Below are 24,527 nucleotides of genomic sequence, written 5' to 3' on the forward strand. Positions count from 1 at the left end.
AACAGGCTCCCGTCTAATTCCTAGTTGTCTTCAAGTCCGAATACCGTTACGGTGTTTCGCCAGGCGGCCTCGCAAACCTCCTCAACACTGACCTCCTTGATACCAGCAATGATCTTGGCGATGCGCTCGATGGTGCAGGGCTCGTTGCGTCCCTTGACCATAGCGCCCTCCTCCCACTTCTCCTTCTTGACGACCTTGAATCGTTCGGGGACTTCAGGCGCCTTCTTCTGGTTCTTCTTATTCTGCTTCTGTGGCTTTTGAGCAGGTTCTGGAGCGATAGCAGTACCATTCTGCTCATTCTCGGCGGCAGGCTTCTTTTCAATCAAGTATTTCCATCCCTCGTGGCTCGGTCGAACCTCACACCAGGGTCCATCCGTCTCGATCATGAGACGGTCGAGGTGGACCTCCTTGACAACAGCGCAGTTCTCGACAGTCTTGAAGCTGCAGCCGTTGATGCCAATGTACAATCCAAGGTCCATGAGCTCTCGCATCTCCTCTGCTGTACCGGTGAAGCTGTGCACCACGCCACCCTTCTCCAGCCTCTCGAGCTTCTCTCCAAAGGCATCCTTCAGCAGACGCACAAAGTCAGCATGAGCAGCGCGAGAGTGCAGGAACAGCGGGAGCTGGGGTGTTATCGAGGCAGCCACCTTGAGCTGGGCGGCAAAGGAGTGAAGCTGGATGGTCTTGGAGCAGTAGTGCAGACGGTCATAGTCGAGGCCAAACTCGCCCATGGCGACGAGGCTCTTCTTGCCCAAAGCTTGGGCTTCGGTCACGAGTGACGTCAGGTCCGCGATGAGCTTCTCTGTCTTTGTTGAGCAGGGAGGATGCTCCTCCGAGACTGGGGCTGAGGGGTCGGGATTGCATGGCAGCGTGTGCTCGGACTCGTGGGAGGGACCGGCTTCACTGAAGACTGCGCTGCTGCAAGGATGGATACCTGCAGTTCCATAAACGGAACCAGCTGCAGATTATGGTTAGATGTGTTCTGTACATCATGAGGTTGAGGGGGACTCACGATAGGCTTCAGCAAGTTTGAGAGCATCTCGGGAGTTGCCCAAGTCTGAACCCGTAACTATGAGTTTCGTGCAGCCAACTTCATGAGCTCTGCCAATAACAGCGGTGAGATCATCAGGATGTCGCTCCTTGCCATGATATCGTCCTCGAAAGATGGGATCGGTGAGATTAATACCGATCTACTGGACAGTTGCCGTGTGTCAGTGATATCTCGGATCGGAAATATCTCAGTGGGGTCGGATATAGGTCAGAGCACATACATCGATGTATCTGGGCGTGTAGCCGGAGCCGTTCACGGGCTCAGGCGGTGAAGCTGCTGAAGCCATGGTGCGAAACCTTGACGGCGAAAAGGCGGAGGAAGCAAATGTCTTGGACGGAGGTTGAAAACGTAGAAGAATGCGTCTCGATATCATGGACTCGATCGTAGTCTCGACTCTGAAGGTTGAGTCACTCGAAACCCTGCAACCGTAACCTCAGGTATTCTTCTGTCTTTCCTTTCCAGGATGTAAAAAAAGGCACAGCTGTTGCCTGGTCTGGTTCCGTTGCACGACGTTTATTGGCTGCTTGACCTCACTCTAACGCTTTCGTCCCAAGGTCTCACTCATCCTCCCGTCAACCTGTTGGCGGCGTCCGAGCTCAGTCGCGGCTTACGAGAGGTTAACGCGCTTCAAGGCCCCCACTCTTATTCAATTAATAATGTGCATCTACCCACGTGACTTCGCGCGCCAGTGTCTTACCCCCATCGGAACCCCACCACCACTCCGGCAACGCGCAGGGGAGCCAGGGGGGATTCAGGTCCCGCGACATCGGAGAGCCATGATGGATAGCTCATGCTTCCAAGACGTAAAAATGCATGAAATAGTGGAATATAGATGCTTCACCGTCTCAGCTGCCGCCGGATGAGCCCGATTGACCCCTGTTTTGCACGGAAATCGGCGGACTTAATCGGGCGTCTCGGGCTGTCGCAGGCGTCCATTGACTGGGGCGTTGCCTGAGGTTGCAGGCGGGGCGTGCTTAATAGGTTGCTGCTGCTGCGACGCCTGTCATTCATTCATTGTTTGTCGCGCTAAGAAAAGTTGGTGTCGCGTCCGGGCAGTCTCCAAGACGCGCCTTCCCTTAAAACCTCCCTCGACCTCCATGCCAATTTTGCATCCCCCATTTCCTCCACATACCACAGCAACCACCAGACACTGGATAATTCTTCATCTCTCCTTCAAGCGTCACACATCTTTGGACGCTGCTATCTCTTGTAGCTGCTCCTATAAGCAGGGAAGAGCCTTGCATTAGCTTTGCATCCGATTCATCCCGCCCTCTCCTCATCCTCCTCCTCCCTCACCCACCGCCATCATGTTCGTCAGAAAGCGCGGTATGTTTTGACTTGAATCTGGTCATGATGGCTCATGACAGCTGATAATCTCTCAGATGGGCGCCAGGAGCGCGTCCAGTTCGACAAGATCACCGCCCGCGTCTCGAGGCTCTGTTACGGCCTCGACATGGACCACGTTGACCCTGTTGCCATTACCCAGAAGGTCATCTCGGGTGTCTACGGTGGTGTCACAACTGTCCAATTGGACGATCTCGTAAGTCCCATCTCCATCATGATTGCTTCTGCAGCCAGCTAACTCGACCTCACAGGCTGCCGAGACTGCGGCGTACATGACCGTCACCCACCCCGACTACGCCATCCTGGCGGCCCGTATCGCCGTCTCCAACCTCCACAAGCAGACCAAGAAGCAATGGTCCGCTGTCGTGAGCGACCTCTACCACTATGTCAACCCCAAGAACGACCGGGCGTCGCCCATGATCTCCCAAGAAACATATGAGTGCGTCATGCGACACAAGGAGGAGCTAGACTCCGCCATTGTCTATGACCGTGACTTCCAATACCAATACTTTGGCTTCAAGACTCTTGAGCGATCCTACCTCCTCAAGATTGATGGCAAGATTGTTGAGCGTCCCCAGCACATGATCATGCGTGTGGCCGTCGGCATCTGGGGTGACAATATTGAGCGTGTTCTCGAGACTTACAACCTCATGTCGAGCAAGTTCTTCACTCATGCCTCCCCCACCCTCTTCAATGCTGGTACTCCCCAGCCTCAGCTCTCCTCATGCTTCCTTGTCGACATGAAGGAGGACAGTATTGAGGGTATTTATGATACTCTCAAGACCTGTGCCATGATTTCCAAGATGGCTGGTGGTATTGGCCTGAACGTGCACCGAATCCGTGCCACTGGTTCTTACATCGCCGGTACCAACGGTACCTCCAACGGTGTTACCCCCATGCTCCGTGTCTTCAACAACACTGCCCGCTACGTCGATCAGGGTGGCAACAAGCGACCTGGTGCCTTTGCCATCTACCTTGAGCCCTGGCACGCAGATGTCTTCGAGTTCCTTGACCTGCGCAAGAACCACGGCAAGGAGGAGGTCCGCGCTCGCGACCTGTTCCTGGCTCTCTGGATTCCCGATCTCTTCATGAAGCGTGTCGAGAAGAACGGTGACTGGACCCTCATGTGTCCCAACGAGTGTCCCGGTCTCGCCGACTGCTACGGTGAGGAGTTCGAGGCTTTGTATGAGAAGTATGAAAAGGCTGGTAAGGGTCGCAAGACCATGAAGGCCCAGAAGCTTTGGTATGCCATCCTCGAGGCTCAGACCGAGACTGGTAACCCCTTCATGCTCTACAAGGATCACTGCAACCGCAAGAGCAACCAGAAGAACCTGGGTACCATTCGCAGCTCAAACCTTTGCACTGAGATTATCGAGTACTGTGCCCCTGATGAGGTTGCTGTCTGCAACCTTGCCTCTCTTGCCCTTCCCTCTTTCATCAACTATGACGAGGCCTGCTATGACTTCCAGAAGCTGCACGAGGTCACACAGACTGTCGTTCGCAACCTGAACAGGATCATCGATGTGAACCACTACCCCGTTCCCGAAGCTCGCAACAGCAACATGCGACACCGACCCATTGGTGTCGGTGTCCAGGGTCTTGCTGATGCTTTCCTTGCTCTGCGTATGCCTTTCGAGTCTCCTGAGGCTCGAGAGCTCAACAAGCAGATCTTCGAGACCATTTACCATGCTGCCCTTACTGCTTCCGTGCAGTTGGCCAAGGAGGAGGGTCCCTACTCTACCTTCAAGGGCTCTCCTGCCTCTGAGGGTATTCTCCAGTTCGACATGTGGAACGTGAAGCCCTCTGACCTCTGGGACTGGGAGTCTCTCCGAGAGCAAGTCAAGGAGCATGGTATCCGCAACAGTCTGCTGCTTGCCCCCATGCCCACTGCCAGCACTTCGCAGATCCTGGGTAACAACGAGTGCTTCGAGCCTTACACCTCCAACATCTACCAGCGCCGTGTCCTTGCTGGCGAGTTCCAGGTCGTTAACCCCTGGTTGCTCAAGGATCTCGTCGACATGGGCCTGTGGTCGGATTCCATGAAGAACCGAATCATTGCCGAGAATGGTTCCATCCAGAACATCCCCAACATCCCCGCCGAGGTCAAGGCTCTCTACAAGACCGTTTGGGAGATTTCCCAGCGCCAGGTCGTCCAGATGGCCGCCGACCGAGGTGCCTTCATTGATCAGTCCCAGTCTCTCAACATCCACATGAAGGACCCCACCATGGGCAAGATCACCAGCATGCACTTTGCCGGCTGGAAGCTCGGTCTGAAGACGGGCATGTACTACCTGCGAACGCAGGCTGCCGCTGCCCCCATTCAGTTCACTGTCGATCAGCAAGCTCTCAAGGTCGCCGACACCAACTCGGCCCAGATCCGACCTCTGAAGAAGCGCGCTCCTCCCGCCGGCTCCAGTTATCTGATTTCGTCGCCCTCGTCCTTTTCTGGGGCCTCGCTGAACGGAGGCAGGCCCGCCGCCTCTGGCAACCCCCGAGGCCAGGCCTCTGCTATTCCCGGCCGGGCACCTTCCATCAAGGCTGACCCCGAGGAGGGTGACAGCCCCAAGGCCCTCGCTACCGAGCCTGCTGAGAAGGTCAAGGAGGAAGAACTGAGCCTCAAGAAGAGCGAGCAGTCTGAGGATCAGGACAAGGATAGCGAGGAGCGTGAGCGGGACATCTACTCGGATGCCGTCCTGCAGTGTAAGTGATGCAATGCCTTATTGGATGAATGACGACGCTAATCTGATGGTTTACAGGCAGCATTGAGAACCCCGAGTCCTGCGTCATGTGCAGTGGCTAAACAACACGGACTGCTGGCGGAATGTGTGTTAATGACAATCGATGAGATGAAAATGAAGGCATGGTTGGAAGCATGACATGACGGACAGAGAAATGTAATGGATCGGTACTGGGTATTTGCTTGAGTAGGTTGCATAGGTTATCTTGCGAGTTGGACTGGGTCGGCTCGTTCTGGTATTTGTAGTAATGCTTGATTCGCGTCTAGATAGTGAGTATTGATGCTTGCGCGTCACCAAAAAAAGATACCATTGAATCTCTCTGAGCATGATTGTGATGTGATGACTGCTGCTGGCCTACTGGTATGACATACCACTGAGGCTAGCTGTCCAGCAAAGGCAGGGCTTCGTCAGCATCCACGGATGTCTTTCGTTGATTGTAGAGTAGGTACGGAGTAGCAACGTGGTAGTGGGATATGAAGGTCTGGGGTAAGGCATCCATTATTTCTTATGGCTTTTCATCCAAACCACACGTTAAGGCTCAGACAATATCTTGAGTGCTTGCTCTGTGATAGGCATGAGTGAGGGTGAAATAGGATATGGCATCGAATGCCATCTGCTTCCTCGACAATATTTCCGAGCAACAACAATAAAATGAGGCTAGCTAGCCAGCATTGGAGAGGCATCGGGATCACCGCCGGATGGGAATGGACAATTTGCCGGCTATCAAAATTGAGAGAGAAAAGTGAGACAAGCGTCTGTTAGCATTCAGGGATGCTGGAAGCGATGGTCTCGGCCAGGCCCATCAACGCAAGGTGGATCAAGACCAATGGTGGTTGCAGCACCTTTCGAGGCTGGTGCAGAGACGGACTGTGCAAGCTCAGCTGAAGAGGGTGGTGATCCACCGCGGCCTAGCCTTGCGAGTCCCAAGGGCGACCACGGCCCCTTACCTTAGTCCTCCCTTTGGACGCGGACGCTCACGCTCGGATTTTTTGTCTAAGACGCTGGGCAGGTACAGGGTTGGCGATGCAGACGGACAGACGACTTGGGCTCAGATCAAGGGGTTCATCACAGCGATCGCAGCTGTGTACCAGGAGTCGAGATGAAAAGGCCTGCAAGCTGCACACACTAGTGGACCACGAGGTGGCACGGGTCGTGCAGCTGCAGCGTGGGTTGGCTGCACTCAATTTGTGTGACTTTGGAAATGATTGCTTGTTTCAAGAAGCGTACCAACCTCGCCATCTCAGAGATCACAGAGGAACAATCTCTCATGCTGCGAGGGAGGCCTGAGTATGGATCTCTTGCAAGGAGCGGGTAAAGAAGGGAGATCGCGAGACAACAGAGAGACTCAGCCACATCGATTACCTGTGTCAGTTGTCCAACTGTCTTGGCACTTTTGCCTTGATCTCTCGATTTTGGAGGAGCGGTCTAGGATCAGGCGCAACGACATGTCCGTCCGCTCTTGAAGGCCCTGTCAGTGCAAATGGTGACCCGGAACACAGAGATGAAACGAGTGAGCTGGTAATCAGGCATCGTCCGTTGGCTCAAAGGACGGCGCTGCCGGTCCTCAGACCGTCATCGTGACGGTATGGTAGCATTGTAGATCGAAATCTGGGGAGCCGGGTGTGGTGAGTGACGTTGGATGGAGGCTTGCCTGGTCCAGCTCGACAGGGCCACGTCGGGCTTGGCTTTGGGCGGTCGCAAAACTGATCATGGTCCGATCAATGACATCAAGTCGCACCGGTTAGCCGGACCCCTGGCTCGGTTGGCCTGTGGCTTGAGTGGCTTGAGCAGTGGAGTGGCTAGGTCCTTCCAGAGCCACCCGCAGCCAGCTGAACAAGGGAGGGAACTCAAGGCATTGATTGAGTTTGATGTTGACGAGTGGGACGGCGCGGGTAGGCGAGGAGTTGTGTGGGGTTATCGTTTGATTGATTCGAGCGGAAAATGAGCGCAACTTTCTTGGCTTCGGGGGAATGATGCTGTAGACTTTGCCAGAAACCTGATGGAAGGACGAAAACGAAAATGACCGGAGGCGGAATAATTGGCAGACCCAGTAAATACGTGTTGATACCCGAAAATCAGGTTCGGTGGGCATCCTGCTGTACCTTGCTTCCGACATCTGTACCTTAGACATGGGGGCACACCACCTCATGAACGAGAATCTTGAATCGAACAAAAAAAGTTCCCCGCGAAAAGATGATTCCGCTTTCCGGTTGCCAGGGAATCAGAGGCTGGTCGGTGACCTCAACTTGGTGGCTGCGGTGGGGTAGCAAGGGTGATTGGAGCAGGGGTAATTGGCCAATCGGACGAAGCCGTAGGGCCATCGGCCGACGACAACTGACCTCATTGTCGAGGGTTGGACACTTGGAAGGATGGGCGCTGGTTTGCTTTTTTCCCTGGTACTGCGAGAAATATGCCATATCACACGTGTTATGGGTGGTTGATGGAGGTGAAAGCCGGGATAGGGTCTAGATTTGAAACGGTGCCACTTGATCGTGATTGCTTGCTTCTTTCCTGATGTTGTGAGTGGTTGTCGTGGCAGATTGTTTCGTTGCTGGGTGGCAGGAGCATACTGTCGACCACTTCACTTCAGGTTCTCGTGCGAGGGGACGAGGGGCAGTGGTCGTCATGTCCGCCGACCTTTCTCTTAGCTGTGGCCGTCTTCCGGCTGGGCGTACGGGGTCCTGCCTTGATCAGAGGCTTCTATCGAGAGCTTCGTCATTGGGTTTGCCCGAGTGGCTCAGCCAGCCTCTCCAGACAGACATCTGTGATCTTGTCTCTGCTGAGACTTGCAACATCGGCCAAATTGGAAGCTACCCGAAGCTTGTCGGTCGGCACTTTTTGGACAGAATTTCCCGCTTGTTCCAGCTGTGCTGGGACTACAGACGAAACCGGTAAATGGGGGCTTGGGGCTTCCGTTGCGGCGTCGAGAGCTAGAGATCCGTTTTAGCGTCCGGCCGAGAGAATCGTCGGGCTGTGGCCCGTCCATGGCCCCAGCTCCCAATCCCTGGCAGGCGTGATGTGGGTGCCGATGTGGGTGGTGGGCGGGCGATCTTAGCGTGGCAGCCCGGCCAGCGGGCAGCGAGAGAGGCTGCATCCCAGCCTGCCTGCCACGCCTTCCCTCCAACCTTCTTTCTTTTGCGCGGCCTGCCAGCTCGCTCCCTCCTTCTTCTGTCTGGCTGCAGCTTGCTTCCTCGACAACGGGTGCCATTGACGATCTGGCGTCTGCTCCCCGCTGTATTGCCGTAACAGATTGGATCCCGCTTCTACCTGTCAAAAGTCAAACGTCCCAGCATCCAAGCTGAAAGCTCTTGGGCATGACAATGCACTGTACGGATACATTGCCTGGGCACCTAATGTAAAACAAACAACGGGACTTACACCACCTGACGTGGATGAGTTGTTATCTGGTACCTAGCCTGTTTGGTGGGGCCGTAAATGCTGGCAGGGGTCACCCTCGCCTGCCGGCCATGGTCTGACCTCATGTGTATCCATCGCTCACAGACGACAGCAGCAAGCTCTGTCGAACACATTCTTGCTTGATTTTGCCCTGGCTTTCAGTTTGCACAGCGAGGCGAATTAGTCAGATGCGATTGCTTGGCTCAATGATTCACTCTCGTCATTGACAACAATCCCCGCAGAAAAACCACATCAGAGTCAACATGGGGGGCCTCCCGTCGAGGTTGTCTACACAGGCCGGCCGGCTTGTGGAGTTGAGGTACTACGTACCTTTAGCTCCAGCAGCTGGAGCTTGCTACTAGCGTTGGCCACTCCCGGCCGCCTCCTCGAGATAGGTGCCCACTTGTGACGAGCTTCGAGACTGAGGTGCATCTGTGCAAGCTCAAGCCGTGCCTTCCTTCCCTGCCAGTACCAAGTAGACCGCCAGTGCCAACCCGGGAACCCCAGTTCACTAGGCTGGTTGGCACTTTCCTTGCAGCTGGCAAGCACTGCATGCAAGTGCCCGCCAAGATTCTGGTTGCTGCGCTCCCTCCCTCCTTCCCGTCTTTAAAACAACAGCTCCTCCTCGCCTTACCTCTTGTTCCACCTTTCATCACCAGCATCGAGAACTTTCTCATTCCTACACCTCCACATCCTCTCACACGCTTCTCCCTTGAGTTCAACTCTCGCACACTCTCGAGTCCAACGCCTTCGTTTGTGCCCCAGTCACATATCAGTTACCATCACGGTAAGTCGCTATCCTACCGCCTCGTCTCTGCTCAGCTCCGCCTTCGGTGCTGCTGGCATTGTTCCCTTCCTGTCATTCTTGCCTCATTTCGGCTCGGTCCTTGTGCTCTTGCGCTGGGGCATTGAGACTGGAGATTGCATTACATGGTGTTCCCACGCCCCAGGCTACTCAATTCCCGCTGTCGTTCTTCTCGGCACTTCCATACATCGTGTGGTACAGATCCCCTGGCCTTGTCTCACGCAAACACCGTCTGCGTTTTCAGGAGCAGGCCTCCGGTCCGCTTGATTTTTCAAGTGTAAAGCTGCTTGCACTGCCGTAGTGATTCACTCATCCCACGTTTATATCCCCTGGCCCAGCCCGTGTTCACATCTCCCTCACACGCACCTTCGTTCACGCCATCTTTCTCGTTAACAAGGCTTCCCCGAACTCAACTAACTCGCCGGCAGACATCGATTTTCCATCGACTTGTCAACAAGCACATTCGTCAAGATGAAGTCCACGATCCTCTCTGTCTTCGGCCTTGCCGCCACCGTTGTTGCTCAGAGCGCCGGTGACCTTCCCCAGTGTGGTGTAAGTTTTGTCTGAGCAACTGGAGGTCTGGACATTTGTTGACCCTTTATAGCAAACCTGTGCCGGCAACATGATCAGTGCTGAGAAGTCTTCGGAGCTTGGCTGTGACACTGGCGATCTTCAGTGCCTTTGCACTAACCAGAACTTCATCTACGGTCTCCGTGACTGCTCTCGTGCTATTTGCAACGAGGAGCAGGCCGCTCAGGTTCTGGAGTACGGTCTCTCTGTCTGCCGACGTAAGTTTATCGCCCCTCTTGGCATACATGCATCTGACATTCTTCACAGAGGCTGGTGTTGCGATCACCACCGGCGCTTCTGGCTCCGTTTCCGCCACACCCACTGTTACTGGCATCGTCCGAACCGTCCTCAGCACCATTGTTTCTGGTGACTCCACCATCGTTTCTGCCGTTTCTACCATCAGCGCTGCCGCTAGTGAGACCGAGGATGAGGAGACCGTGTCCACCTATACCAGCGTCTTCACCAACTCTGATGGTGATGTTGTCACCACCACCGGCGAGACTACCATCGGTGCCGCTACTGAGACCGTGTCCACCTACACCAGCGTCTTCACCAACTCTGATGGTGATGTTGTCACCACCACCGGCGAGACTACCATCGGTGCCGCTACTGAGACCGTGTCCACCTACACCAGTGTCTTCACCAACTCTGATGGTGATGTTGTCACCACCACCGGCGAGACCACCATCGGTGCCGCTGGTGCCCAAGTTACCACTTTCACCTCTGACGGTACCGAGATCGTCCGAACCCTGGAGACTGAGACTGCCACCGGCGACGAGGACGAGAACGTTACCACCTTCACCTCTGGAGGCACTAAGATTGTCAGCACTCTGGTGACCAAGACTGCTACTGGTGATGAGGAGGCCGATGTCACCACCCTCACTTCCGATGGCACTGAGATTGTCCGAACTCTGACCACTAAGACTGTCAAGACCGGTTCCGCCACCGAGACCGTTACTGACGCCTCTACCGCCACCGAGACCGGCGAGTCCAGTGAGACTGGTACTGCCACTGGCACTGGTGAGGCCAGCGAGACCACTAGCACTGGCAACGCTGTACGTATTCCCGTTTCACTGCTCTGATATCAATCACTAACCAAACCGCAGGCTGTTCCCCAGATGACCGCTGCCCCTGCTGGCGTCCTTGCCGCCGCCGGTCTCGCTATGCTCCTTCTGTAAATGAGGGATGCTGTTGCCTAATGCTTGATGTTTTCACGTTGCACATGTTTGATACATAATTCCCGTCTGTACCTCGATCTTTGGGACCCCGTAGCATATTTCCTCGGTGCAGGAATTCGGCTTCGGGACGATCTTCGAAAAGGAGAAATAAAAACGAGGTGAATGAACATGAGGGTTCGGTTTTTGGGAGGTTTTAATGACGCATACGGCTTATCTTTCGTTGTAATGGAAATGACGAAATGCTAGAGGGAAGGGATCTCGATGTTGAGCGTGACGATGAGGAAGGGGCGTTGACTTGGGAGATGACGACGGGAGACGGCAGACGTTGTGATGCCATCGCGCAAGACGTGTCATCTCTCAGAGCAACACATGGGTTCTGGGGAGCGTGATACCCGGCCTACGGCCTGACTTCGGTGGAGGATTTTTCTTCTCGCATTCATTGAGAAATATTAATAGATAATCTTTTTGACCACGATGGCTTCCTGATGCTGTGAGAGGTGACTCATGTGACATGTGAAGGGTTGAGTCTTGAATTGGACAGAGACTGAGTTGGGGGCGTGTCTACACCTAGGACATGAATAAGGACATGGTTGTTTCCAAGTGATTCATTTAGATATTCAAGTAGATTCTTATTTAAATACTAGCAGATTTCTGAGAGCCAGCTGCTCTCCAGTTCAGACGCTCGCAGCTTTGATATCAAAAACAAGTAAAGACCGATAATTTTAAACCCTGTACCAACAACGCCTGTCCCTGTGGTGGGAACTTGGAGGCCTTTCAGGGGCCAGTCTAGTGCAACATGGATTTTCCAATCTCGCTCTCCCAGTCCTTTGCTCGCTCGAAACCGTTGGAGTGGGTTTGGTAGTCGAACAGAGCCTTGGCCACCTCCTCCTTGGAGGTCAAGACAAATGGGCCGTACTGGACGACGGGCTGGTCGAGAGGGGTGCCAGCAATAAGAGCCAGTCGCGCAGGCTTGGTCGCGTCAGGGTCAACCTCGAAGTGGACGACGTCGCCCTGGGGCTCAAAGACGATGTTGTGGAACTGCTCAACGACTCGGCGCTGGTCATCCTTTCCAACAATCACGTCGCCCTCGAGGGTGTAGGCAAAGGCGTTCCAGTTCTGGGGAAGAGGCTGGGTGATCTTTCCGCCAGGGCGGATCTCAATGTCGAGGATCCAGACGGGGGTGTAGGCGAGGTCCTTGACGGAGTCGATGCCGTGGCTCTGGCCGGAGATGACCTTGACGGTCACTCGGTCGTCGTCGACCTTGGCGATGGGGATCTCGGAGGCGCGGAGATCACGGTAGCGAGGCTCGCAGGCCTTGAGGTTGCTGGGCAGATCGACCCACAGCTGGAGACCGACGTTGGTGTCAAAGTTCTGGGCGGGCATCTCGCTGTGGACGATTCCCTTGCCAGCAGTCATGAACTGAAGGTCACCGGCATGGATGGTGCCCTTGTTACCGGCGAAATCTTCATGGTCAACGCCGCCCTCGAGGAGATAGGTGATGGTCTCCTGGCCTCGGTGGGGACTTTGGGGGTGTTAGTGATGAGACGGGAAGTGGGGGGTAATGGAGGAACACATACTGATCAGGGAAACCAGCGCCGGGTTTGATGGAGAAGTGGTCGAGCATGAGAAAGGGCGAGAAGTTTCGCAGCTGAGGAGTGCCGATTGAGCGTCGGACGCGGGCACCAGCGCCCTCGGACTGCTCAATGGCGAGGAAGACCTTGCGGATGGCTCGAGTGACGGACATTTCTGTGGCGTAGAGGTGGTGGTCTGTGTTTGTGTTTGTTTTGTTGGAGATCAAAAAGGCAGCGGGGGCTAGTGTCTTTATAAACTCAAAGGCGACAGTCGCGGTGTCTTGGATACGATGTTGGAAGAGTACAATGGCAGTCAGAGCAACCAAGAGTGAGATGATGGTGTTTCGAAAGAGGGTCATGTCCAAGACGGCGGCCGACGAGGGGGGACTTAAATAGATGCGAGAGGGGTAACGATGAGAAGATGCTTTCCCAAGCAAAGACAAATGCGACGACGAGTTAGAAATACGTCGAAACAACCCGGGGCTGCTCCCATTGTCCAATTGCCCATGGCGATTCAGCCGGTGGAGAAAAAAGTTGGTGAGGTTTGTCACTTTTACATCAGCAGAGGCTTGCGCTTGTGGTTTGGTAAGGCTGACCCAATCGTCGGCTAAAGAGGCGCGATTACTAAGGGTGACGAGATGGTTGGTGGGCTTCTTTCATTCCTGGAGCTGAACAAGTGCTCACTTCTTTTCATATTGATTTTGAGGTTTCTTGGCTTTTGGGGGGGGGGTTATATAGAATATACTAGGAGGTTCTCGTTTCTGCTCTTTGCGTCAAGTCTAATTAATCGCTATGAAGTGCTTCGCGTTGCATCAGGAACCACACTTGAAACCACCAGAAACGAGCATCACCAACATGCACCGAATACGTTGACGTTCAAGTCTGAAAGTCACAAATACAAGTAAATTGGCAAATACCCCATATAAACCCTATTGACGATAAAGTACCCAGGCGATAAAACCGAGGTTGCATCGACACCAGCAGCCACATCATGACAACAGTGGATACCTCCCTTACCCATGATGGGTGTGGGCTCTTAGCAAACGGTCTAGCATCGAACCTGGCCACAAGGAACGGCGTTCTAGTGCATCATGCATCATGATCTGATATCTCGGCTGCTAATCGATAAGCGGCAGATGAGTTGGATGCAGGTCCATCATGACAGCTAAATGTGCCCATCATGCGCTGGTCAGCTTACGTCTTGTGCATGGACACTGAAGCGACGGCACTCTTCAGGCAAATCTTGCCAGTGACTCGTCCTGTCGGTAGCTTAGTGTGTTCTTAAGGGATCTTAAACATATACAGCAGCTATCGGTTCAAGGTTCTTACAAACCCTGACCCTGACTGGTCGAAAGGGCGACAGTACCTCTCTCGGTTTCGGACTTTGTCGATATCAAAGCACAGGGGCTGATAAGAGTTGACGAATGGGCGCAGCTTATGCCATATGTAACTCTGCATCTTGCAGAGGATATCACGGCAGACAGATACAGGGTTTATGCCACAATGCCGGCAGAGTAAAAGCCAGTGCCACATAACGCCGCAGTGCTGGACCTTGGGAGGCCAGTCGCAAGTCCACGTCAGTGATTTCAAGTAAGCAAAGGCTATGGCTAAAATCCTAGAAGAAACACATCCTCAAATACACCATTACTTGTTCCCTCTTGAACAAACACTGATTATAGTTCCTCCACCTCATCGCCCCCTAAATAGCCCATCTCATGGAATAGTCGCAGAGTCTTGGGTGACTGCGGATTACAGAGTACCACTCCATGCCCAAAAAGATGCTCTGTGACCATCCGGTACATGTACTCAGCCTCGTCTTCATATACAGACATCTCAATCTCCATCAGGTGCAACGTCCCAGCCACAACATCATCCAGCTTGGCCTTGCGACCCAATATCTCTACCTTCCACTTGCCATCTGGGAACGGTCCATACGGCACCAGTCCATCCCAGTTAATCTCGTGATACGTCTCTGCAAAACGAACCTGCTCGTCGCTCCAGATCCTGCGTTTCTCCCCGCTCAGCGAGTATCGCTCGCCACAGGTATACAGCACGCGATCACCGTAGCGATCCCACACACACTCGGCCGTCGGCGGCGTGTACATTGGCTTTTCGTTGAAGCGCACCTTTATAACGGAAAATGGCGAGCCCTTGTTTATCTTTGTGCGAAACATGACGCCCTGCTGGGCATGTGACGGGGGCAGAGTGTCAAAGTAGGTGATGGGGTTCCGCTTATATGGGGGGCGAACATAATCGCCCAGCTTCTCGAGCACTGTCTCCGGATCGCGATCGCATATCGACCACTGGAGATGAGTCTCGTTGCCGGGTTTCTGGCTGAGCGAGGGGGAGGCGAGAAGTATCCAAGTAAGGGGTGTGTGGAACTTCATTTTCCGTCAAGTATCATGGTCAAGTTGCGAGGGAGCTATTGCACAAGACGATGGATGGAAAGACAGTCGGGTTCAAGTTTATATATATACAAATCAAGCGTGAGAGGGGGCTTGGCTTTTACATGCGAGACATGATGTCTCACCCGCCAGCCTCGTTTTTTTTTTCTTTTTCTTCTTTTGTGGCGGACAAGCCCAGCGATTACACGGCGATGAAGCCATCATGTCCTCATGACAGGCAGAGCAAACCAGGGTCTGGTGTTGAAAAAGATGTCAGCGAACAGCCGCGCGCCCAATCGCGCCACCGGATTGACACTCCAACAGCCGCGATCTTTTGATTTTGCTCCGGAAGATCAAATGGCAGGCGAACTTATCTTGGGGGGGCATGTGGGCACGGAACCTAGGCGCCCGGTGTGCCAGCCATCAAACTCACCGGGAAGTTGAGACAATGTATGCTTATCAGTTTTCCGTTAATATGATTGCTTCTAGGTCGGCCTAGCGTTGAGTCAAGACAAGATATGGCTTCTCCCTAGGCTGTTGTGTAATTCCTCGATATGTTGTTCAACGTAGTAGATCCGATATCACGACAACAAACAACCCGTCAAAAAGAATACGGCCGAGGGAACACAAGCATGGTTTCCTTGTTCCATCCACATACGATAACTACCCCCAGCTACAACACATCTACCCTTTCATAGAAAAAGAAGTGGCTCACGTGCGTGTTCTTAACGGGTTGCTTCGCCACCAAGTCAAATGTGATGGTATAGGGTAGCCAGTTTCTACACGAACACCAAGATGATGCTCACAACTTGATTTATTCAGGGTTTCAAGAACTGGCTGATCACTAATGCCAAGGAAATGATACGCCTTGATCTGGAAGTCGGCATCTTTCAATTCCTCACTCCTTGGTGCCACAAACATGTGCAAACCATATGCTCGCGAACCTCTCCCGGTGCCACTAGTTCCCATGGTTGATTAACCCGAGGCCTGAAACCCAGCCAATCACGAAGCAAAGTCCGGGTAGTGCTCGTCAATGATCATCTCAGATCCATGGCAGCCAGAGTTCGGCGGCTCGTCAACTCTTCTCTTCACTGTCAGCAATGCGTTGGCGAGGCGTTCTTATGGCTTGCGCCGCGTCCATGCAGAACGAACTTGCCTCGCTTATGTTCGAGGAACCGCCCGCCATGAACTGCAAAGCTCGGAAACACGCCGACTCGAGGGGTTTTTGTATCCTGGGGTTCCTCGCCAACCAGAGAGATAGCAGCCAGATCTACAACGCCTACATAGGGCTATCTCTTAGCCCAATGCAGGGAGTGACCGGTCAACATCTGCCCCACACCAGCTGGCTGAGGTTGTCGCCTTGATCATCCTGGGGTTGAGCCATCGCGACAGGACATGATTTTCATTCAACAACATCGAAACCTGCATCTGTCCAAGAAGGACTCAGCCACGTGCCGTCCCAGCGCCCGACTGTGCATGCAGAGTGTTGAGTATCGTTAGCGACCATCGGAGCATGCATGTTTGCTTGGTTGACCGTTGACATGTCGGACCAGATTTGCGTTTTATGGCACACACATCACGGACAAGTCAGCAGGCTCTCCTCAATGCTCACCAATATGGGAAAAGAAACGCGATCAAAGCCTCGCATGATACCAGGGGAAAAAAAGGAACCAACAGAGCAGGGTATAGCATCCAAAAGTCCATGCCGGACTCATCGGAAACCATACAATCAATCACCTTGGCCCTTAAGGTTTCTGCAGTCAGCCCTCATTGGAAATTGGTCGAGCGGCGCTGTTGATGTTGCACGTAGCGCTTGTCACCCCTCCTTCCAAAATCTGCATCGCCCGCCCAAGAGGAATGATGGCGTGTCTGTGTCCTCACTTGCCAGGTCGATCGCGGGAGATTGCTCCGGGAAGACCTCACCGACACGGTTACCCGGCATGCCCCAGGCTGGCTCTGCTCTGTCGAGGACGCGCCGAGAAATGAAAGCCGGAGAGTGTAAACTTGGAGATGCGGGATCTAAGATAGTCGGTCTCGGATAATGCCCCATCACCTACCTAGAAAGAGAGTAAGTTCAGTTGCGCATGGGGTAAACTCCACGGGGAAGGGACCCTTTGTCCCGACAGTCATCACCTCATTGCGACTTCGTTTCCATGTAGCGAAACCATCTGTCGCGAAACTCACAGAAGCGATCCAATGCGCGAGCAAACACAAAGGTCGAGGACGTGATGGACGAGCGGATGAGGTGACGGCCTGTCGTCGAACATGCCATTATCAGCACTGGTCGGTGCTCCGAGCCAGGTCCGTTACTCGAGGCTTATGATTGAGGCCGATGCATCAGGAACCGGGACCGACTGTCGGAGGGTTACACAACAAGGGACGGACGGCCGGTCCCATTGGCCTGCTTTTTTCGTATGAAGCTTCCGGGGACATGTTTGAATCCCTTGCCTGGCCTGGCCGTGTCTCGCATCGCGACAGCAGCAGCAATATTTGGTCAAGTTTTTGACATGTGAATGTGGCTGCCAGTGGGCCGTGGGGCATCGCATCGCGGGACTGACGACTTCAGCGACAGGGGAACGCCGGAGGTGCATGCCACGCAGCAGGGGGTTCAGTCCGGATTACAAGGGTACCGTGGGGCCCTTGGTCGGTCGATAAGGCATTGGCGATGCCATCAACGTGATGCGGCAAAGGAGAAGAGGTTGAAATAGGAAGCGAATTCGTGACCACGGGACTAAGCGACCGAGAACAGGGCCGCTTTTCTAGAATCAACTCGACCGCCTGGCTTGGCACCCGAGGCCGTCCATCAAGCTCGTGCCTGATATCGTCGTGTAGCCGCGGCAGCAGCTGGAACGAATCCCGCCAAGTTGGGCATGGGGGCGGGACGTCCCTTATCAATTTCTCTGTTTTCGCCTCAACGCAGCAATCCAGAAGAGTTGAGCCAAGCCAACCGGCCAGAGACGACACCGTATCCGGCTTGTTTTCGCGCGGGTGCATCTAGAGATGTCGTAGTAGTGAGTAATTGAGCATGCTTGGCTTCAAACTCTCCAATGCAGAGAGCGGCTGGCGCAGAAGCACGGTTCCATGCTTGTCGGGTCCAGTGCCTCGATGATATCTGTGCGCCATGTCTAACAGGGCAAATCTGTTGGCGGAGAGCCAATCGCTGTGCCATTCCACGCCGAGCACGAGGGAGAAGGGAGACGAATGAAGAGATAAGGCGCGGATGGAGATTGGAGGCGCGCCTTGACGACAGCCACTGACCAAGCGCTTGTGCGCCAACACGGACTCGGATGGGATCCGGTTGAAACGCAATCATGACGAGGAATGAGGTTGTAGTGTAGTGTAGCTGCAGGCGCTTCCACGGTTCTCACATTTGGCTCTCGGGTTCTCGCGTATACAGATCCCGGTTGGAGAAGACGCGAGGTCAAAATACTCCGATTCACAAGCCGGCAGAAAGCCCTGGGTCAGGATCAGGATCACCGATCCATTTGATCCATCCCAGCGCCAAGTCCCGTCCGAATTACCAGAACGAGCACATCTCACCCGTGGCGGCTAGGCGCAATCTGTGATCAACGCCAAGGGTTACGTGGCGTTGAATGTTGGCGAATGTCATAGCTGCAGGCAATGGAAGGGCGAAGGACTCGGCAGATGACATTTGCTTTGTTGGGAGAGTGAACGGGTTGATGAAACTGAGAGTGGATGAACAAAAAAGGTCTCTTACTCTGTGTCTTGTCTTGGTGGAGGGGAAGGAGGAGCCACTTTCACATGCCAGATCAACAGGGGGCATGAGCAAGCGCAAGAGCAGGCAAGAGCAAACAAGAGCCTCGACAGGGATGGAAGGAAGAACACAACAGCTCAGGCTGCCCAGCAAAAGGAATGGGGCTTCAGAGTGTGCGGCTGAGTGGAACCACTCTCTGCTCCAGCACCGATGGTGTCACAGCGGCCCAACAGCACCCCACCACGCGCAATACCTTGTGAGGTTTTTGATCTAATTGTCACAGGCCGTGAAGACGTGCGTGTGGCTTCGCAATAAGCAGGGACTGAAACACCAGCTCGAGACAATCAGCGGAAAAATAAGAGCAATGAGGATCAAATGCCATATCAAAAGGGAGACTCAACAACGCCTCAGGAACATATGAGAGACAGCTGACGGAACCAGGGACCAGCCACAGGTACAAGACTGAGGCGAACCAAAAGGTACCCCACCCACCAAGAATAGCTGGAATCGATACCCGCTAGAGTACCAGCACATGCTCACCCGCATGCGCATGCACATGCTAACGCTGCCATGGATGGGTTGGGTTGGGTGGATGAGGTAGCTCGCGATGGCAAAAAGCTACCATTTACACGCCTAATGGACGGCATCTCCAGCGGTTGAGGTACATCCTCCCTTACCTTGCTCTACCCCCAATTCCCTGATACGGTCATCAACTTAATTGCTACCTTCCTACACTCTACCTACGTTCGCGGCCGGAACCTGGCCTGCTTGTGGCGTCCCACCATCCATACCTCCTCTTACATATCCATATCACTGCCCTCCCGCTCGGAGCTGTTTTGTCTCTCCCTCGTCTCCTTTTTAGCCTCCGCTGGACCCCTTCCACTGCTGCATCTTGTCTTCTCATCATCTCCTCTTCCTTTTCTGTCAGCTAAAAGCCCTTCCATCCTCGCCTGTCCCTCCTCTCTTGCTCAGGGTTCCCCTTGCTATCTCGCGGTACTTCGTCACCCTGTCGTCATATCAGTCCGACACCTGCCGCGACTCGATCGACCCAGCCCATTTGGCTTATCTATTCCCCAACCATAAATCAGTTCCCGCTTATACCGGCTCCTCGCCCATCATACACACAAACTCATCACAATGTCTTCCCCTCAGGTCAACGGTGATGTGAGCGCTGCTCACTCGGCGTTCCTCCAGGTATGTGTCATTGGTCTTGTCACATCACATGCTCCGACTTGGCGACTAACATGGAGGCGCGATAGCATCTCCTCAACTACCCCGTCATTAGCGACGGCGTCCACACTTTCAAGTCCAACGAATACGGACAGAGGTCTATCCAGCTCAGCGACGCCGCTTACCAGACCTTTGCCGCTCCCGTTCTTCCCTGGTTCCAAAGGCCCTACCAGTATGTCTCGCCTTACGTCCAGAAGGTCGACTCCCTCGGCGACAAGACCCTCGACCGCATCGACGAGAAATTCCCCGTTGTCTTGAAGCCCACCGAGGAGCTCTACAACGATACCAAGGGCCTCATCCTTCTCCCCTACCACAAGGGCCTCGAGGGCCGGGACCACGTCTTTGAGGTGTACAGCTCGGAATACAAGAAGAACGAGCAACCAGGCCTCGTCGCCCACGGAAAGGCCGCCGTTATCACTGCACTTGTCGTTAGCAACGAGACTCTCTCTTGGATCAGCTCCTTCCTGCACCAGAAGAAGGCAGAGGCCACCAACGCTGTCAACGAAAAGATCAACCAGTAGAAAACGGTCGCCAGCAGCCTGATCGCGCTTATACCCTCCCTTTTCCCTTTTCTTTTGGATTTGCCTCTGTGAAACATGGGGCATCTCCCAGTGTACTCCTCTTATAGTTTCGTTCTAGGGTTCTCAGTCTTGCGACGAGAGTGGAAAGCCGGCCCGCCTGTTTCCAAGAGCTGGCACATTTACAACTTGAATCTTTTCGGGGTTTCCTCTTGCGTCTTGTCCACCTAGTCCTTCGCCCATCATCCCCCAAGGTTCTTTATCGCTCCCGCCGAGCACTCTAATAACGCCGATTCCGATGCTGTAGGCATGTGTCCTCGTCATGACGCCAGGGAGGGGTCGGCAGCGTCCTACTTGGGAACGCAAATGTGCAGCCTGACGCGCCAGGGGTAGTACTTGACGTTTGTTGACGATGGATGTTACGATTACGTGCTATTGGTTCTCAAGTTTATGATACTTCGGATGTGTCGACTACGGATGGGAGCTGAGATTGCCAGACTGATGCGGACATGGAAAGACTTAAAAATCGAGAGTTAATAGATTTCTTATATCTTATCTTTTGTATGGAATGCTGCGTGTATTCGTTTTGTCGTCTATTCTCATCTATGTTGTGAGTTTGAGATGTCGCGAGCCCTGAGCAGTCTGAATAACGGGTTTTTAGTACATGAGACAATACCTACGACATATCCCTACCACTTAGTACTACCTACCCCTATATTCATCATAGACATACTCAAGTCCGTCTACTGCGCTTTGTTGGTCTTCTTTAAGCGCGCGCGCGTTGGTGGCTGGCTTGTTCCAGCCCGGGAATTCTGGTACACGACCTCGGTGTGCTCAAAGAGCTCAAGGCCAGCGAGGTACCAAGGCAATTCCTGACATCTTTCTTCTCAATTCGGAGGTTCAGGCGCAAAAGATTACACGCGGGCTTCTGCTTGCTTGTCAGAAATCCGCTGCAATTAGGCCCCTTACTCTACTCTTACATGTTCTGTGCCTGGTGTGATCTCTAGACAGATGAAATGAACAGTTCGCAATGTGCTTTTTCCCCTTTTAGTTTGGAGGTATCACCCACTAGAAATATTGTGACATGGGATGATTGAAGTATCTAAATACCCTTTGATTCAACTTTACTTATGCGTAGCGATCCCGCTCTGCCATTGTGGCCATCCAGGTGGTGGGACCTGGAGATGGTCTGCCTCGCCGCAATGTGGCACGCGTCTGAGTCGAATGTTGAATATGGATTAAGTTGTATCAATGTGTTTCTCCTTCTTCTTCCTTTGACTTGGGCCCAGTACGGTGAAGGGGAATATGCAAAGCCCTGTCTTTCATTGTCAAGACCTCTCCCTGCCACACAATCATCCTCGGGTGCCACTTCAATAAGATAAAGGCTAAAGAATATTATCAAGAGTATCATCAAAGAACACTTCACATATAGCATGTAACAAATTAAGACCTAATCGACGTTCAGCCTGCATGTACAAAAAGCTCGCCCACCAGAGTAAGCGGAAAGGGCGAGAAGGGGTGCGAGGCGGGACAACCAAAACTGAGTAGATATAACGTGAGTTGGGTAATAGACAAAGTGTACTCCTTTCGAGAACAAATAAAGTGCGGTCATTCAAAGAATTTACAAAGACACCTATTCAGAATGAAAAAAAAAAGTCTACCTCGTTGTATAGGTGCCCACAAGTATGATTGACCGATACAACCTCCACCAGGCAATCAAGTTGTCGAACCGCCGTTTCTAGCCGTTTGGGAATATGGCATTATCTAGAGTTATACCAAATTATAAATTCATGGCTATTCTATTGAAGTTTGATTAAATTTTCTGCCGCTTCTTCCGCGTGACGTCTAAGTTTTTCGTAGCGTTCAAATGCAACGTTTGGATACATCACTTGAAAGATGGCTGGCGTTTGCACATTTCTGACTCATTGTTACCTACTACGGGCATATAAAGCCTACCTACTTCAGCACTCATTCTGACGCAATGCTTCGTTCTATCCATCATCACATTACCATTGCTCAAACTCGTGCGTCCGACGTTCTAAGCTTACCGACAGCAGTCCTCGTCTTATTGACAACCACACAACACGTCACAAAGAGAATTTCCAAGAGTCGACATGACCATTGATAAAATCGAAAAAGTGACTCCAGCTGGAGTCGCCCCTCGGGGCAAAGTCGTTGTCCTAAATGGCTTCCCTGGCACAGGGAAACTGACCATCCTCAGCAACATGCAATCGAGGCTGGCCGGTCAGGATACACTGGTCATCGACAATCACTTTATAATTGACCCGGTACAGAAAATATACCCTGATCGGGGTCTGAATCACTACTACCTACGACAGCAACTACGTCGGGTCATCTTTAAGGAGATCCGAAAGATGGTAGACCGAGGGTGTGTCGTGTTGATGACGGCTTGTCTGGGGAACAACGAAGGGGACCGCAAAGTTTTGGATGAGCACCTTGATATCGTCCGCGGGACAGACATCCCCATGTTTTGGATCAACATCGGCTGTGATCAGCGCACCCTGGAGGAACGCCTGACGAGGCCAGAGCGAGTTCAAGGCAACAAAGCCAAGCTTACCAGCGTTGAGGTACTGCGAGTTATGACCAAGCACAGTCGGATCATTCTCCCTTCAGGGTCACGGCATAAACTGGAGGACATCAACCTCGTAACCGCTAGCTTGGACGTGGGCGGAAGCATAGAGGAGGCTGTGAATAAGGTCCACAGGATTGTGGAGGGAAAACACTCAAAGCTGTAGCATGAAGCAGCTGGATCAATTTGGTGCGAGGGCGTTTGGTTTAAACAAGATACGATACCCAGGCCTTTGCTTTGGCTCACTTGGTCGAGATTGTTTGATAGGCGTTTTGGGGACGAAAGACATGCTCCCGCCCTGCGGGCTTTGTATCTGTTGCTTTGTTTCGTTGACTATGGGTCAAAAAAACTTTTAACACTCATGTTTGTAGAAACGTTATTGCTTTCGGCATGCATTGGTTGATTACCAGATGGCTATTGTCTCACTGTCGCAACCACTGTGTCCTCCCATAGACACTGTCGTTGGCCTGTTCTGTTCTATCCTTCTATTCCGACCAGGAACAGTAACATGAACTTAAGGCCAATCTTGGCAATAGTTGAGATGGGATATTATCTTTCCAGGTCGAGTAGACGCTGAGTGTCACCGTTTGAGACCTCGGAGCAAGATTTGCATGTCATCATACCTCATTTCGCCAGTAAATTGGCACGAGTTGATCACTTGATTCACTCAATGTCGTATTTCCAGCGAATTGGTTAGGCGAGGCGGTTTAGATTATACCTGGTCTGCCACCTGGAAGATGCCTGCTCAGTGTCGACATGTTGATATCCATGGATACCTATCCTTGTGCGGGTTTGTGGTGAAGATACTCGTACCCGTATGTTAAATGATCAGCTCTCACGTATGGATGGTAAACTATCCTGTTGCTGTTGGAAATATGCTGCCGAGTTACTACAAGCCCTCCAAAAGGTGCCTGGCCATAACGGTGAGAATGGGAGAGGATGCCAGATGCGGACAACCTTGACACCAACCTTGTCCCATGTGTCCATGAGCATTCATTTATCACTCCAGACCATATGGGATATAAGCACTAGAACGCACAATCACAGTCGAGATATATAAAATAATAACCAGGTTGCTAGCCCTAGAGAATACCAGTGCTGAACTCAACAGTGAGAGGATGACAATGTTACCCTAGACGGGCATAATGACATTGGCAAACCACCCAACGGCCCTAATGCTAAAGAGCTGCTGACTTAGTACCGCATACTGGTATCGGGGGAACCGAAATCAACTGGTCCCAATGCTGCGGTTAGCCGTTGGTACATAGGTAGGCGAACGCCGGGGCATATCTGCAAGACGCGAAACACTTGACCTCATGGTGATTTAGGCTATTAGTACAATATGCGTGTCACTGACGGATGGCTATTTCAAGGACAAGCCGGAGAAACAAACATGGGATTACCAAACAATGGACGGGCACAAGAGTCGAAATGGGA

General features: G+C 52.9%; 8 protein-coding genes across 8 annotated transcripts; 4 read left to right on the plus strand and 4 right to left on the minus strand.

Annotated features, from left to right (window-relative positions):
• Positions 1-20: 20 nt before the first annotated feature.
• Positions 21-1,337, minus strand: MRS44_002676 (uncharacterized protein; the record flags this gene model as incomplete). The annotated part of the gene is made up of 3 exons (XM_046278251.1): positions 21-958; positions 1,013-1,190; positions 1,272-1,337. 3 exons carry the CDS (start codon positions 1,335-1,337, stop codon positions 21-23), a joined length of 1,182 nt encoding a protein of 393 aa, XP_046136787.1.
• A 1,021-nt stretch (positions 1,338-2,358) lies between these two features.
• On the plus strand, positions 2,359-5,195 carry MRS44_002677 (uncharacterized protein; the record flags this gene model as incomplete). Its single annotated transcript, XM_046268139.2, has 4 exons — positions 2,359-2,377; positions 2,434-2,591; positions 2,647-5,095; positions 5,152-5,195. 4 exons carry the CDS (start codon positions 2,359-2,361, stop codon positions 5,193-5,195), a joined length of 2,670 nt encoding a protein of 889 aa, XP_046136788.1.
• A 4,610-nt stretch (positions 5,196-9,805) lies between these two features.
• MRS44_002678 (uncharacterized protein) lies at positions 9,806-11,082 on the plus strand (the record flags this gene model as incomplete). The annotated part of the gene is made up of 4 exons (XM_046268140.2): positions 9,806-9,886; positions 9,939-10,122; positions 10,172-10,959; positions 11,011-11,082. The coding sequence occupies 4 exons, from the start codon at positions 9,806-9,808 to the stop codon at positions 11,080-11,082; spliced, it is 1,125 nt and encodes a 374-aa protein (XP_046136789.1).
• Positions 11,083-11,868: 786 nt separating this feature from the next.
• MRS44_002679 (uncharacterized protein) lies at positions 11,869-13,012 on the minus strand (the record flags this gene model as incomplete). Its single annotated transcript, XM_046275199.2, has 2 exons — positions 11,869-12,604; positions 12,660-13,012. 2 exons carry the CDS (start codon positions 13,010-13,012, stop codon positions 11,869-11,871), a joined length of 1,089 nt encoding a protein of 362 aa, XP_046136790.1.
• A 1,314-nt stretch (positions 13,013-14,326) lies between these two features.
• Positions 14,327-15,040, minus strand: MRS44_002680 (uncharacterized protein; the record flags this gene model as incomplete). The annotated part of the gene is made up of 1 exon (XM_046275200.2): positions 14,327-15,040. The coding sequence occupies one exon, from the start codon at positions 15,038-15,040 to the stop codon at positions 14,327-14,329; it is 714 nt and encodes a 237-aa protein (XP_046136791.1).
• Positions 15,041-17,948: 2,908 nt separating this feature from the next.
• Positions 17,949-18,350, minus strand: MRS44_002681 (uncharacterized protein; the record flags this gene model as incomplete). Its single annotated transcript, XM_065622915.1, has 1 exon — positions 17,949-18,350. The coding sequence occupies one exon, from the start codon at positions 18,348-18,350 to the stop codon at positions 17,949-17,951; it is 402 nt and encodes a 133-aa protein (XP_065478987.1).
• Positions 18,351-19,889: 1,539 nt separating this feature from the next.
• MRS44_002682 (uncharacterized protein) lies at positions 19,890-20,503 on the plus strand (the record flags this gene model as incomplete). The annotated part of the gene is made up of 2 exons (XM_046280761.1): positions 19,890-19,946; positions 20,012-20,503. 2 exons carry the CDS (start codon positions 19,890-19,892, stop codon positions 20,501-20,503), a joined length of 549 nt encoding a protein of 182 aa, XP_046136792.1.
• Positions 20,504-22,614: 2,111 nt separating this feature from the next.
• MRS44_002683 (uncharacterized protein) lies at positions 22,615-23,256 on the plus strand (the record flags this gene model as incomplete). Its single annotated transcript, XM_065622916.1, has 2 exons — positions 22,615-22,788; positions 22,840-23,256. The coding sequence occupies 2 exons, from the start codon at positions 22,615-22,617 to the stop codon at positions 23,254-23,256; spliced, it is 591 nt and encodes a 196-aa protein (XP_065478988.1).
• Between the last annotated feature and the right edge of the window lie 1,271 nt (positions 23,257-24,527).

Source organism: Fusarium solani, assembly GCF_023522795.1.
Source record: "Fusarium solani strain SB1 chromosome Unknown bctg00000001, whole genome shotgun sequence".
NCBI lineage: Eukaryota > Fungi > Ascomycota > Sordariomycetes > Hypocreales > Nectriaceae > Fusarium > Fusarium solani.